The 15,397-nt window shown below is 51.2% G+C and overlaps 1 protein-coding gene and 1 long non-coding RNA gene across 4 annotated transcripts in view; one reads left to right on the top strand and one right to left on the bottom strand.

Moving 5' to 3' along the window:
• LOC129145138 (uncharacterized) overlaps positions 1–14,613 on the top strand; it is a 31,335-nt gene extending 16,722 nt beyond the window's left edge. Inside the window, exons 2-3 of one of the 3 annotated variants that reach the window (XR_008550251.1) lie at positions 6,587–6,700; positions 14,364–14,613. This is a non-coding gene — a long non-coding RNA (uncharacterized LOC129145138). Of the gene's footprint in view, positions 1–3,930; positions 4,074–6,586; positions 6,701–8,791; positions 8,835–14,363 lie in introns of those variants that run through there. The other 2 variants (XR_008550252.1, XR_008550250.1) reach the window with 2 other exon arrangements.
• CUNH1orf94 (chromosome unknown C1orf94 homolog) overlaps positions 105–15,397 on the bottom strand; it is a 32,216-nt gene continuing 16,923 nt past the window's right edge. The window contains exons 3-7 of the mRNA XM_037500242.2: positions 13,805–14,065; positions 12,604–12,779; positions 9,405–9,482; positions 5,683–5,879; positions 105–547 (exon numbers count right to left, since the gene is read on the bottom strand). Coding sequence (XP_037356139.1) covers positions 472–547; positions 5,683–5,879; positions 9,405–9,482; positions 12,604–12,779; positions 13,805–14,065 — 788 coding nt within the window. The 3' untranslated portion in view covers positions 105–471. The remainder of the gene's footprint in view (positions 548–5,682; positions 5,880–9,404; positions 9,483–12,603; positions 12,780–13,804; positions 14,066–15,397) is intronic.

The following is a 15,397-nucleotide window of genomic DNA, read 5'->3' as shown; positions in this document are numbered from 1 at the left end:
AGGACTCCAGCTTGTAGTCTCCTTCACGTCCTGTCTAAACATTGAGACTCAAATGAGCAGTAAAGATTACACAGAGCAGAACCAACACAAAGAGGCACACTTCATTTCAAGCAGCTCATACTTTTATCATAAAATACAAACTTTCTAAAATTAAGTCTTACTTCTATTTTACCAACAACAACAAAAACAAAAATCACTCATGTTAGCTAAATACAGGTGCATATGTGGTTGAGCAAGTAAGTATGACTATGAGGGGTGTGTGTGTGCAGTTTGGGGTATGTGTGTGCATGTGTGTGTGTGTGTATGTGCGAGTGTTGGTCAACAGCTGAGTCTGGTCTTGCTGTTTTCTGTCTGTGACCTGGTGGGAACCTTGGCTTTCCAAACTTCCTACCAAGCCGTTGCAGAATCCAGAATTCCAGAGCCCTTAGCCCTGCTCTAAGGGCTAAGGTAGGAGGGAGAAGTGAAGGAGATCTAAAAATTTATGCCATTCCCACTAGAGGAAAAATAGGGGCTGTTCATCAGGGGTCCACCAGACGTCGAGCCGAACCTGGAAGAGAAAGAAGATGGACGTCATGATGAAATTTTTGATGTTAGAGGAGATATTAGAAAAAAATTTATATTAATTTTGTGGCTGTCAAAGACTCTGAAGATCATGACAGGCTTGGAGGCTAAAAGCGTTCGTGTAGGAATAAAAAAATGGTTTGGCTCTTGAAAAACAAACTATTAAATTGGTACAAGTGGAAAACAAAATAGAGCTTATTTGGCCACTTACTTACCTGGTCCTGCCCATGACCACATAGCAGGGAACCTCTCGGGATATCTCAGCATCTTCCTGTGGGACTGTGGCCATTCTCCTGCCTTAGAGGACCGGGTGTGTCCCTCAGGAAATTCAGACCACACTTGAGAACTCAGGGCCACCTCCCATGGTGAGATCTGACTCCAGACAATTCCAAGACTCCTTCCCTGCGTATTGGCACCAGCTAACTCAGCTAACCTCCATGTCAACATCTGTCCCAGAAATGAGGCCTGAGGCCTCATGGAGTGCCTGGGACTTTGCTAGACTCCTGGGAAGGAAGTACCAACATTGGAGAGTCACCTTCAAAGGTGGAAATACTACTGCCTTTTTCTCCCTGGAACACTCCTAGTCATACTTCAAATTAGAACTCACAAGCCATCTCCTCAGTGAAGCCTGCCCAACCTCTCCAGAAGGAATCATTTACTCACACTTCTGGGATCCTACTGCAATTTTGTCACCTGTCTGCCAAAATACTTTGAATGAATGGGAACAGAGATCAATATAAATTGCAGCAAATGGCTAGATTTAGTCTAATCCAGGGATTCTCAGTCACTTTTCCGGGCAGATGCATATTACACAAGATATTTACATTCATGTCACTCTCCCATGGATTGATGAAACCAAAGAGGGGGTGGGGGAGGGAGAAGCACTGGGAAACAAGTAGCATTAATTCATAATGCTTCAGCTGGTTATCAGTATCTGTCACTGTGAGTCCGCAGACAGCTGGATTTTGGGTTACGTTTGACTCCTTTCTCACTGAAATCAATTCCATGAAAGCAGGCACATGTATCTGGGCTGTTCACCATTTTATACCTGGCATCCGGTCCAGGGCTTGACACAAGGTAGGTGCCTGATTAGCAATTATGCTGCTGGTAACCCATCTCTTTTTCTCTTTTTCAAAAATCATATTGGAAAAGAAATGATTGAAAGTGATACTATTATAGGACTACCCTAGAGTCCACTCTGATTTACAAAGCAAAGGCAGCGATTCATACTTCAGCATTTAATAATTGTTGGTTACAAATGAGCAGCAACACCTCTCAGGTCTGGTCGTCACGCCCCATGCATTTAGGCCCTGCAGGTTGAGAACCTCTGATTGACTCGACTGCTAAGGGCAGGGTCTAAAGAGGACACACACTAGAAGATCAAGAAAAGGGCTAATCTATGTGGGCTGGAGTTGTCAGGGAAGGCTTCCTGGAGGAGGAGGAGGAGGAGGCCGAATGCCTCTTGAACTTGATGAAGTTTCCTTACTGGCATTTCCATTGTAAATATCTGTGTGCTCTTAATTCTCCAACATTGTTTGGAAGATGACGTGTACGGTTATCCCATCCTGATGAATGTATGCAGACTGACTCGGCAGAGGCAGGGGAGGGCTCCCCTGTGCCTTCCCTGTGAACTCACAAGTTAACTGCTCCTTCCTCGCCCAGTTCATGTAGTTTAGTCTCTTGGTTCTCCCCTTGCTCCTGATCCAGATCCGGAGGAAGTGCCGACTCTCCTAGTCCAAACCAAACGCCATCACTGAAGCCCATGTCCCCTTCCCTGCCCAGCCCAGCCCACCGTCTCCTAGGCCTGTTGCATGCAGCACCCTGATTGGATCAACTGCTATCCCTGGAAGCCCCCAAAGATCCCGTCGATGCCTCGATGCTCACTGCTCCCTCCATTTTATCCTACAGTGCCTGGGCCTGCTTTTCATCAGCCCGTGATCCCTTCTTTTCTCCTCCAGGAAACACTGTCTTCACTTGGCTTTCCGCACTCCGCACTTTCTCGTTTGCCCTCCCACCTCTCTCATACTCCCACTCAGTGCCTTTGCAGGCTCCTCTATCACCCCAAGCTCTCCACGTGCTGGGGGTCCAGAATTCAGTCCTCGGGTCTCCTCTCTATGGACTTGCATCCCTGGGCCTTTGCATCCCACCCCATACCTCTGAACATAATCTAAATGCTAATGGCGCCCAAATAGTACCAATCCCAACACCCTCTCCTGAGCCCCAGGCTTGTATATCCACCTGCCAATCAACACCTCGCTCATGTGACTGGCAGGCATCTCAAGCTTTCCAGAGCCAAACGCTTGATTGCGAGATCCCTGCTCCAGTCATCCTGACCTGAGTGCTCTGGCATTTCCACTCATCCAGCAGCGCAAGTCGAAATCCTAGGAATCATGTTCGAGTCTTCTCTTCTCCTCATTCTACATCCAACCACCATCACGTCCTGTCAATTCTACCAAGAAAATAAACACTCCAGGTCTGCCCACGCCTTTCCCATGGGCACTGCTCTCCATTTACACCACCCAACCCTCTTGCTTGGACCAGAATACAGGCACGTAACCTGCTTCCCTGCCCAGCCCCGCCCCTCGTGCCCTCCTCAGGCACTGGTTGACAGTCATCTTCTCCTGAAAAAGGGTTAGACTTGCCCTCACCAGTTTAAAGCCTTGACGACTTCCCACTTCTCTGAAAAGAAAATCCCTTACCTGACCATGCCTCCCAGGCCCCGTCTAGTCTGGCCCTGCCACCTCTCTGATTTCGATTTTGCCACCCTCTCTCCCCTACTCATTATACTGCAACTACATTTCCCATATTGGGGCCTTTGCACCTTCTAATCCTGATGCCTGGAGCATTCACCACCACGCACCACCACGGGCACACATGCGTGGCCCACGCTCTTGCTTCAAGAGAAGTTCTTTCATTCTCTTTCTCTCACCCCCAGCACTTGACATGAACGCTGCTTGTTCATTTCCTTCTTGTCTATTTCCCCCATCCCCCGACCATGAGGGCAGGAAAACTTTGTTCACTCCAGCATCCACAGTGCCTACAACAGTGCTAGGCACACAGAAGGTGCTCAATGGTACTGTTAGAACGAGCAAAGCGCTCTTTGCGGGGACGCGAGTCTGCACCCTTTGCCTGACTTTTCAGACTCATGTTCTTGGTCTTCTCAACCTCCCAGGCCTCCATTCCACCCTGCTGACCCCCAGCAATGGCCACCACTCTCCTCCTCTGCCCACCATTGTCTCCCCCGGCCCCGGGCTCTCTCCCACTTCTAAGTCTGCCCTTCCCTCTGTCTCCCGCTCATTTCTTCTCTCTGCTCCTTTGTGGACAGCAGAGACCACATCTCAACTCTCTGCTCTTGCTGGTCACGATCAGGGCCTCCCAGCGGCTGTCTTATGAGACCCTGGACCTCGCATGCTCCCAAGTTCACCAGTTCCAGCTTCTGCAGAAAGTCTCTCTACCCTGAGCTCCAGGTCGCAGCACAGAAGGGGGAAGCTTATAGTGTCATCTCCAAGGAGGTGAGCACCTCTCACGCCGCAGTCACCTCCAGTCTGCACCCTCATGTGCCTCCTGTTTCCTCCCCTCCCACCCACCAGTTCACTCTGAAGTGCACAGATCTGCATTGGATCCCCAGGTCTAGCCATCAGAGCCTTTCATAATCCAACCCCAACCTCCCTTTTCCAATCTTATTTTCTACCTTTCTCAGGAACAAATTTAATACCTTAACTAGATGCTTTCATTCTCCAGGCTTGGAGCTTGCCACGTGCCGTCCCATCGGGGCCTTCCTCCAACTGCCTGGAACACACTCATCTAACTGCTAATCCTCCCTGTCCAGAGACCCTCACTGTCCACCCAGCAGGGCACCTCCCTCCCACTTGGATGGTCTTGGGTGGACTTCACAATGCCCCCTTCTCACCCACGCTCTCAAGAGGAAAGATCATGTCCTCCTATTGATTTCTGGGTCTCCTATTGATTTCTGCAGCCTGCTACAGGTGTGCTGGGTGGAACACATGTGATGTGCCGTGCAAGGTGAGGGAAGGAAGGGAGGAGGAAGAGAGGAAGGATGGGAGAGAGGAAGGAAAGGAGAGGGCAGGGTGGGGAGGAAAAAGAGGGATAAAAGGGGGGTTGTGGGTTTCATGTTCCAATAAGTATCGACCACCCTCTTGAACATTCTCTATGCACAACAGAAAATTAAATGATCTGAAAATCTAAGAAATCTGCTTATCTTTGTTTCCCAAACAGATCTGAGTAGGGAAATCCCTTTCTAGCAAGCATTCTCTTAAGCGGGGGCTCAGGGGACACCCCGATTGAAGAGCGGGAGTAGGGATGGCTGCTGACACTGCAGGGAAGGGTGTCTTCGAGCGGGGGCAGGGAGGAATCCGTGTTGGCTTGGGGAGCCTTCCTCCAATCCCATAAGCTGAGTTTCTCAAGCTGGGGCACACGGCCCCCCAGGTCTGGTTCTCAGGACTGACATGGCCCCTGCCTCTGGGAGCATCAATATCCCTTGAAGATGGGAGGCGGGGAATGAACAGGTATGTGTTGTTCCGTTAGCAGAACACACACGTATCTGACTGACCGGCATGAAATACGTGCATGAAGTTGCAACTAAAATGTTGAGTTTGTCTTGGTTACTTGCTGCTAAGACCCTCTCCTTTGCTGTTTGGGGCACTTCGGTGGAAAAATATGAACAGCCCTGAATAAGCAGTGGCAGACCTTCAACAGAGTCACCGTGGCCTCGACGGGGTTTTCAGGAACATTCGCCTGGCCAGGGCCGGGGAGAGTAAGTGGAGGGCACGCCGGGAGATGACCTGGCCATGCCCCGCTGTAAACAAGGGGTAGGTGAAGGCGGCGCCACCACCTGCCCGTCCGCTGCCTCCTGACAGGGTGTGGTCACACCCCTGCAACCAGGCTGCAGAGCTGCCGTCCCAAGTCCCAGACCCCAGATCCCACTCAGCGCCCCAGCAGATGGTCCAGGAGCCACACAGCCACCAGACACAGGCTCCGATCCTCCCCTGCCCACAGCCATGGAACACAGCCATGGAACACCCAGAAACCTAACACGCTCGCCTCCCGTCTCCAGCAGCACTCTGGGCACAAGCCGCCCTCCAGGGTGGGCTCAGGACTTACCCATACACCTGGGGGAAGAGGTACTGCGGCCCATCTCCTGCCATGGGTGAAGGATCTCGGGGATTGGCGGACAGCTTTGGAGGTGTCCTCTGGGGGTACGGATAGTTGGGCTGGACGAAGGGGACGTAGCTCAGCAGGGGGGTGTAGGAAGAGCGGAAAATCTGCTGTCCCATCTGCTGTGGGCTGTACGGTGTCACCTGTGGTTCAGAGAGGAGAGAAGGGTGAGGCCCAGCAGAGCCCACTGCTTCCAGACCTCACAGTTCCCTCATCTGACACTGACCCCATCCCCATACCACAGCCCCCAGCCCCGGTCACCGTGAGTTACCTAGGAGCCGTACACTGGGATGGAAAAAGCTCAACCTGGTTCCGTGACACTGGCATGTTACTTGATTCATCTGAGCCTCAGTTTCCTCCTCTATTAAAATGGGCAAACAGGGCCTCCCTGGTGGCTCAAGGGGTTAAGATGCAACCTATGAAGCTATCCACAGCCATTGCAGCACGAGTTCAATCCCTGGCCAGGGAGCAACCCACATGGCATGGCAGACCTCTCCTGCCTCGCCTGCTGCTCCCCTCAGCAGTGTATTTCAGTCGGTCTGCCTGTTCTGCTCCCCACTCTGTCTCTGGTGAATCCTCTCACCCCCCCACACTGCTGGCCTATACCCCAGGTCTTGTATGCATAAATAAATAATTTTTTAAATAAATAAATAAAATGGGCAAACACTATATCCATCGTATGGGATTGAGTCCGCTGATATAAGAGACTGTGCACTCTACATGTTATTTCCATTATTTTCCTCGTCTCCCTACCCTCTCTCTGTGAATAACCATCCCCAAAGTCTCTTATTCATAAGTCTTTGACTATGAAACATTGTTGATATTTACATATCCCTGGCTTCTCTCCTAGAATTGCAACTGATTCTGAGGCCAAGACGGCTCTGCCCAGTGGAGCTTCCTGGCACGAGTGGTGGGAATGTTCCGGCGGCACTGCCCAGAGTTAGCCACCGGCCACTCAGCTAATGTGAGTGAGAAACTGAATTTTTAATTTTATTTACTTTAGATGATTTAAATTTAAATAGTCATGTATGACTGGTGGCTGTGGTGTTGGGCAGACTAGGAGAAAGGACACAAAGGGCAATGAGATTCAGCTCAAATCTAGAGAAATACAGGAACCCAGCAGGATTTCTGGGCCAGACACCCATCAAAAACTCCCAGCTCTTGCCCCTGACAAGGCAGGACCCATCTGTCTTCCTGATGTAGCCTCAGCCCCACGGCAGAGCCTGACACACAGTAGCTGCTCGATAGACACAGGTTCAATGAATGAATTCAAGACAGAACGAGGGGGGAAGAGCGAGGGGGCAGGTCAGGGGTGAGGACTAAAGCTGCTACATTGGAAGCACCATATTCTATTGCTGATGTCATACAATCTTCTCTCTTTGGGGCTGACTTCCACAGTCAGCCACAGTGCGCCGAGGGGAGTTTCAGCCACAACCGGACAACCTCCGGGATTTCCACTTTAACAGCAAGAGTCTGGGGCCCAAGCTGCCAAGGGATTCAGCCACTGACAGCCCCCCTCACCCTGCATCTCCTGATATACTGAAAAAGGCGCAAGCCTGACACTTTCTGAGCATGAGGGTGTGCTGGGTCTTTCACATGGGTCCCTACCATAAGCCCCGAACAGTCCTGGGAAGCAGGTCCATTACTCTCCCCACTTCAGAGATGAGAAAACAGACCCGGCGAGAATCAAGGTGACTTGCTTACTAAATCCTCAAGTGCCTGAGTCATGATCAGAACCCAGCAGGCCGAGCCCAGGCCACGCGCGCCCCCTCGAAGCCTGGGCCCTTCGCTGGACATGCTGAACCTAGTGATGCTACACAGGGGCACCAAAGCCCCAGGTGACAAGCCAAAGGTCAGAAAGCCCCAAGAGCTGGCAGAGAGAACCCAGGAAGGCACCTCCTAGGACAGACACCCAAGGGTGAGGACAGCAGAAGATGCCCCCAGTTTTCACAGTGGGGGAAGGGGGTACAACCTGAGCGGAGACCGACACAAAAGAGAAGAGGCAGGACCTACAACTTACACACGCTTTATTCAAAAATGTGTGTCTAACTACACACAATCAATAAAAACCATAAAATACAACTTTGTGCACGTTGTGGAACCATTTCCAAGAGATACCCTCTGCTGACAAAAGCAGCGACAGAACAGGGAGCCCCGAATGCCGCATCTGAATAAAAACCTTTATATAGCTATCACTGGAAGCTGCCTAAGAAATCAGTTGACGATGATGGCCTCAAAGATTTTAAAATTCTGTCCCATATTCTTATATTACTTTTTAAAATATATGCACATACATAACTGTCTAAACGTGCTCTTGGGAGCCAGGTAGCGCTCACAGGTGGAAGTGACGTGGCTGGGTTTGTGGGGGCTGCGGGGGCTGTGTTTCCACTTGATGCCAAGCTCCTGCTGCTGTCCTGACCCAGGTGACAGACTGTCCTGCGGGTATGGGTGCTGCCCTGCCCTCTGGAACATTCTAACACATGGCAGATCAGAGGTGCAGTTTGCAGAGGGAGAGTGGGGGCTTCCCGGGGAGAGAAGAGAGGTGCAGGGGCCTGAGTTCCAGGTTGGGTGTCTGTGTACCTCAAAGCCAGCCTGACAATGGAGCAGGCGCTCAGCTCTGCTCCTCACACCCCATCCCTGCGCCGAGACACTCTGTCTCTGCCTCTGCTCCCCTGCCTTTGGTGCCTGACTGGCCTGTGTCTTTGCTCATGTCTGAACATCTGCGCTGCCTTATTTCAACACTGTTTTTGTGTGTCTCTCTATAAGAGGCAGTGGGACTTGGCGGCTGGGAGCACAGACCCTGAGGCCAGGCTGCCCAAGGCCAAACCCCAGTTCTGCTGTTACGTGACTGTCCAGCAGATATCAATATGTCCCTTCAACCTACCCAGAGACCTAGCAAACAAAACTCTGGGACAGCCAGTTGAATTTCAGGTAAAAAGCAAATACTTGTTCCATACAATATTTGGCACATAATTGCACTAAAAAAATTATTCAACATTTATCTGGAATTCAAAGGTAACTGGATGTTCTGTATTTTATCTGGCAAACCAACAAGGAAGGGACGTGACTCCGGGCCTGGTGAAAGGGGGCTGCTATGGACTAGCCCTGACCGATGGAAGGTGGGCTCACCCTGCACCAGCTCAGAGGCTTTGGGGCTTCTTCTCATCCCTCCCTCTCCAGACCTCGAAATAAAATAGGTGGAACAGAACAGAACCCAATCCACTGCCCAGCTCAGTCAGCCTACAGAACCTATGGGTGAAGGAAAAGTAAGTATTCATTGTCGAAAGTCTCTGAGATTTTGAGGCTCTTTGCTGCTACTGCAAAAGCTAAGTTGTAGGTCAACTCTATGACCTTGGACTAGATATTGAATCCCTCTGCCTCAGTTTCTTCATCTCATAACCTGCTCATATAGGAGAATTGTGGTGGTTAAATTAGTTCCCGTAGGCTCAGCCCTGAGAGATCGGGCCCAGCACACAGTAGGGGCTCTGCGTGATCATCGTAGAGGGAACAGGTTTGTATCACCCCATGCAAGTCAGTATCTGTGTCTGCTCTGGCACATGGCCAACTGGAGAGGATGGGTGGTAACCACTGGACAGACAGGGCAGCAGATGCCCTGACCCGACAGCCTCTGTGGACTTGGGCCAGAGGAGGAAAAGCGGTTTACTCACCTGTCGGGAGTAGCACCCCAGCTGGGGGTGCAGGGCCTGCTGATAAGGCATCCTGGCCGCCCGCTGAGGGTACAGGCCCTGGGGAGAGAAGGCAGAGTTCAGTGCCCAGCAGAAGACTCTCAAGAGCACAGCCGCTCAGCTCAGTTTCCAGCCTGGACCTCCAGATGTGGCTTAGTGTCCCACCACAGTGCTGACCAGGCCCGCCAGCCTCCCGGCCAGCAGCACCCACACTGAGCAAGCACATCCCACACCTCAGGAAGGCCCCATGGAGCAGCATTCACAGCCTCTTCGGTGATTATCTAAGAGCTTCTGGAGCCGGGCTCGCTCTGAGTCCCAGACCTGCCCCTTAGGGCTGTGTGAACTTGGGCAAGTGACCTGGCCTTGGGGAGCCTCTTTTGCCTTGTCTGTACAGTCATGTGTGCCCAAACGGGAACATTGAAAGGTTGGCCATGTTATCTTTGTTGCTCTCTGCACCCCTTTGTAAGCCCTTTTCCCTAACCCCATTCCTGCTCAAGACATGGCGTGTCCCGGTGTGTCTGTGTGTGCTGAGGTGAGTTTGTGTCAGACTTATGCAAGCACACCAGCACGCATGCCCCCACTGTCTCCCGCCCTCCCATTAGCACTTAGCTCTGCCTGCCACAGCCAGCCCCCCAGGCTGCCACCCTCCCCACCACAGCGGGGCCAGCTACAGGCTTTTCAGGAGACAGTGTCATTACCATGATGAGCGACACAGTATGACTTGAAGGGCATTTCTAGTTGTTTGAACTGTAATTCTTCAAAATCACAAGCAAGGGTAAATAAATATTCAGGCTTCCTTGCAGGAGGCCCTGCGCTTCTCCCCCTCATACTTTCTCCTTATTGGGGGCAGAGTTTCCATGTGGTATGTAGCCCAGGGGCCTCTGGGCTCCTCGGTGCTAGGACTTAGTCCTCTGCCCTCTGTCTCGCTTCACAGCGGCCCTCTAAGTAAACTAGATTTGGGATCATATCTTTATTCCTAACACCAAGCAGGAAAAGAAATGAGGAAAGGCTGCTCCCCACTTCTCTCTGTCCCCTATAGATCTGCAGAGCCCTCTGACCCTGGTTCCTAGAAAATCTGGCTGAAAAATAATAAAAACCAACATCTCTATCATATTTCATGTTTTACAAAACCCTTTTCCATGGACTCAACTAACTTTATCCATGGACTCAACTAACTTTATAACTGTATCAAGAATAACCTGCCGCTACAATCATTATGAATGTGGTTCATGAGTGAGGAAACCAGAGCTCAGAGCATTTAGCTAACTTGCCCACAGCAAGTGGAGTTCCCTTAAACCCAAGTCCACTGGTCCCCAACCCTGCTTCCTTCTATTATGTCAGCCATCTTGCAGCTGGGTGACATTATGAGATCATGGGGGGCTGGGAGAAAGTAAATTACCCCAACTCACCTTCTCCTGCTAGGGTGGGCTTCAGCAGGGGCCAGTCAGCACCTAAATTGTCCCCATAGGACCCATGGGCCCTACCAGCCAAGACCCTCAATCACATCTGCCCAGAGGCTAGAGAACCTTGGAATCAGCCCAGCATCTCTGACCACAAAGGGCTTGTGTGCTCAGAAAATAGGTTCAAATCTCCCCCGCTCCCAAGAAATTAACATAGCAAGTTAACATCCCAGGTGGAGTTACACGCTGAGCCCTGACAGTGCAGTGTAGAGTGACTTGATTCACACTAATGCAACATTGTGGCCTTTCCAAGGTGGGGTGCACAGAGTGGAGGTGTGGGATTTGTCCTCACAGACCTGGACTCCAGGCTTCTCGGTCATCTCTGGACCCCTCCCTAGCCCAATGCCTGGCCTGCCGTCAGTGAAAAGCAAAAGTTTTTTAAATAGCTTGAATGAATGAATTGATAAATAAACAAAAATGACTAAATCCATGAGTAAGTGAATAAACGGCCGAACTGTGAATGAGCCAACACAAAAAGGCAAGGATAGAAGAACACGGGTGACTGAGCTGGCGAGTCCACGAGCGGGCATTTCTCTCGAGACCTGGGTAGAGACGATCATGACAGGTGTGGAACTTGGTGAGGGGTTTAACTTCCCTTGGATCAGGCTTCACGATACCCTCTCACCTCAGCAGTGAAACCTTCTACCTGGGTAAGGAGAGGGTGGGCTCCTGTGCTTTTTAACAGTGGGAAAAAAAAAAAAAAACACCTTGAAAGTAAAACAGCAGATAACTAAAGGAGAGGCTTTGCTGCACTCCTTTGGCTCTCATTTAAGATTCCGGGGGTCAACCTGGTGGACCAGCTCAGAGATGCTTTTTCTGGAGTGGAGAAGACCCATCTTCCACCTTCCGCATGAACACCCAAGCAGGAAGGTGGTGGGTGATGCTGTACAGAGGACATGACACGGGGACCCCAGGGGCATGAGACGGGACAAGGAGTCCTCGAGTTCCCTTTCCAGGCACCGCTGGGACAGACCAGTGGGGCACATTCCCAGGGACCTGGAGCCACATTTGCTTGTCTTCCCATCCCCCCCCCCCCCCCACTGCTCTGGAGAGGAGCTGGGGAGGAGACAGAGACAAAAATCCGAGATGCTGAGCCCCTTTCCTGGAGAAACTGAGCGCAACCCAAAGGGACAGTTTATGCTACTGGATTGGACTGAAGTTTAAACCAAAGTGGACATTTATTTGATTTCTTCCTCCTTCTACCCAGTGGGCCACAGCTCTTAAGGGATATTAAGTTAAATAGACAAACCAAGGAAACTATATTTTCCCTGCAAAAATAAATTCTGTGATAAAATTTCCAGCCCCGCTACAAGTTTCACCATCCCTTGTGTCTGGCTACCAGGTACCGTTTAGCTATAAGACAAAGGCCAAGAATGCCCTTCATTATGTTGGGACAAAAGACTTAAACTGGGACAGTCCAACTACTCTAGACACGTCATCTAACTACAGTGGAAGTCATGGGAGGAGGGCAGGAAACAAGGACTACGTGGCACCCTATTCTGGTGCTAACTTGCAAAGCAGCTCTGGAATACACAGCCCAGAGCGGACTGGAATTCAGGCCATGGAAAGCCAGAAGCGTACATGCATGTGCCTGTGTGCGCATGTGCACGCGTGCATAGACCAAGTAGTTAGTCTGATGTTCTAAAGCCTCTGCAAGTCAATGCCCCTCGGGCCGGAGCCTGCAGGGATGACCTCCTGGAGAGCTGAGACCCCTCGCTCACCTGGTACTGTGGGAAGGTGGAGTGATTTGTGAACACCGGCGGAGGCGGGTAGTTGAGATTAAGCCAGAGTGGCTGGTTCAGGGTTGCTGAGGTCAAGGTGGTAGCAAAGCGTGGTGTGAAAACATTCCCTGTGTACTTGAGGTTGTTCTTGTCGGCCATGGTCGCAGGTGGGTTCACTGTAAGTCACAGGAGAGGGGTACACTGATTGCATGAGGGAAGGAGGGAAAGGCTAGAGCTCCAGCACCATCACTGCCCTTGGGAACAATGTTCTTAGCGGTTGGGTCCTCTAAGCCCTCAAAGCGTTCTTCAAAGTTGGGGTGAATTTCTGATTGCTGGAAAACATCAGTAGTTCACACCTTGCCAATTCAGAAGGGGTGAAAAATTCCAGTACAGTCTGGCCTGCAGCTTCTGTCTCCATCATCCACTAGGAAGGAGGTGGTTTAGCAAAAGAATACAGTAAACCAGGCTGCTAGGGCTATGTTTTATCTATGTATAAGACCAAGTTCCTTTAAGAGCTTCAGAAAATAGGCAGTTTTAGACAAACAATGCAATTCATTCTTATTGAATTATTAAAGCAACCCCCTGAGGACATATTTTCGGCCACACTGAGGACCTTGTGTGGGTTGTCTTATCTATATTGAAATCATTTTTTAAGGAAAATATTTAAAACATGATATAATTGAGTATGACATGAACTAAAATTAGTGTGAAGGCATAAGACTTGGCTGAGCTGTTTCCTATATGAATACTGGGTTCTCTCCCTCTGCAATATGTCCTGCTGGCTTATAGAGTTCAACATGGAGGCTCAGTTTCCCCTTTGGGGGATCTTTTTGAAGGGAGGGTTTGACTGAAATAGTTGTAGGAGGACAAGAGAGAAAACAGAGAGACATGATAGTCTCAATGTAGAAATAATCCAAGGCATGGATTCCTCTTTGGCCTGAGCTACTTGAGGTTATCCGGTGAAGGCAGGTCAAGTAGACCCCTAAGAGTGCCCAAGTGACCCTTGACAAGCCACCCTAGTAAGGGACATAGGGAGAAGGTCACTCCCTCCATTCTAAGGTTTTAAAAAATAACACGCAGAAAAAGACTGATTTTCTCACGCCCAGGACAGCTATTTGATGGCAAAGCACCTCCCAGGGGGCTCAAGAGGGTTTCTGGAGCCCCTTCCCCTGCAGACTCTTCATGGCCAGGGTCAGCTTACGTTTCAGCTCCAGCCCATCCATCTCCATTTTGCTGCGAAGCCTCAGCTGTCCGCCTGGGTTCTTGGTGGCCCCGAGGAACTCATAGAGCAGGTTCTTCTCAGCAGGCCATGGAGGCTTCTTGGCTTGCAGGGCCACGGACATGGAACCCAGCGGGTCGCTGCAACCCTCCTCACCACAAGTGTCCTTCCGGCTCTGGGGCCACTGACTGGGAAGGAGGCTCTCTCGACCTTTGGTTGGCTCCTTGATGCCAGGGTTTCGCTCTACAGGAGGGAAACTGAGTCAATGACCCTCAAAGGCCAGATGCTGGACATGGGGAACACCTTGTGGACTGAGTGACAGATCCTCCATAGCACACTCCCAAGGCTCAGACCACTCGGGGGACTCTCCCAGGCCCCCCTCACTGAAGTCTTCACTGACTGCTGCCCATGCTGGCTGTCCCCCTCATCCTTCCATTGTCTAGCCACACGCCCATGCCTGCCTCCCTCCCTCCCTCCCTGACCCCCTGCCTCTCTCCCTTCCTTTTTCCCATCCTCCCTCCCTCCCTTCCATCTGCAACAGGGTACAAAGCTGGCTGGAGCACTGTTCTTGCCTTTGAGGAGCACTGGGCTTAATGAAGAGCTACGCGTGCCCACAGAACATGCGCTCTGAGTGGCATGTGGACTGCCATCGTGGACTCCACCCTGCTTCACTCCTCTCAGGCGACTCACCGCCTCGTCAGAGCCAGGCCCTGACCTGGTACTGGGGACACTGTGATGAGTCACAGCCAGCCTCGGCCCTGCAGGAGCTCAACAAGGAGCGAGAGAGAACCAGAAATAGCTCCGGGCCAAGGCAGATGAGGAATGTGAGGTGAGAGAGGGACAGAGAGAGGGTGGCTGAGAAAGCTGCCTGATAGGGCCGGGGGCTTCCAGAAGGAAGTGGGCCTTCCACCAGGTGACTGCAGGCCAAGGTGATGACATATCAGAAGACAAATGGGTCACAGGACAGGGTCAGTGCCAGGCTCAGGCCTCTTTCCAAATAGATGGGACATTCCCCCACTGCAGGGCACTGTCTGCACCATCTCAGAACCCTCCACAGCGGTAATACGTGTGTAGTGTCTACACAGCAGTAGTTTTCACCAGTATTTCCTTCTTAGCAGTGGAATTCTTTCTTCCAACAAAAATAAGTATGGCAGGAAATCACACCCATGAGCTGTTTTTGAAGGCCTTGTCTAGTTGAAGCAGGAAGAGAGCTTTACCCCCCCCAGCAGGCTTGTCTCCTTCCCCAGCCTAGAGGCCCCTGTGGGTCTCCATGGAACTTGATTGGGAAACAGTGCTGGACACTCAAGGGACACCTGGGATTATGCTGGACATGGTCAGGTCAGAAGACCTGTACCTGGTGTTACTTGCTGGGAGTAGATCTGATCCCATCAGCTCTTGCTGCCCCCTCCAGCCCAGCTGCCTCCAGGCTGAATCTGGACAAGACTGGACCTGCCCTGCCAGTGCCAACCTACCAAAGGAAAGAGTTGTCCTAGCCTGAGCCAGTTTAGGAGAAAATGACATTTTTAGCAAAGCATGTCCCTAGAGTCTCTTCCAAGAGACTCTGGTTGCCGAGTT

This window comes from Talpa occidentalis, unplaced genomic scaffold, assembly GCF_014898055.3.
Source record: "Talpa occidentalis isolate TD23 unplaced genomic scaffold, MPIMG_talOcc4v2.1 talOcc4.9, whole genome shotgun sequence".
In the NCBI taxonomy this organism is placed as follows: Eukaryota; Metazoa; Chordata; class Mammalia; order Eulipotyphla; family Talpidae; genus Talpa; species Talpa occidentalis.
The sequence above is the reverse complement of the archived record's forward strand: the minus strand, read 5'-3'. Positions and strand labels throughout refer to the sequence as shown.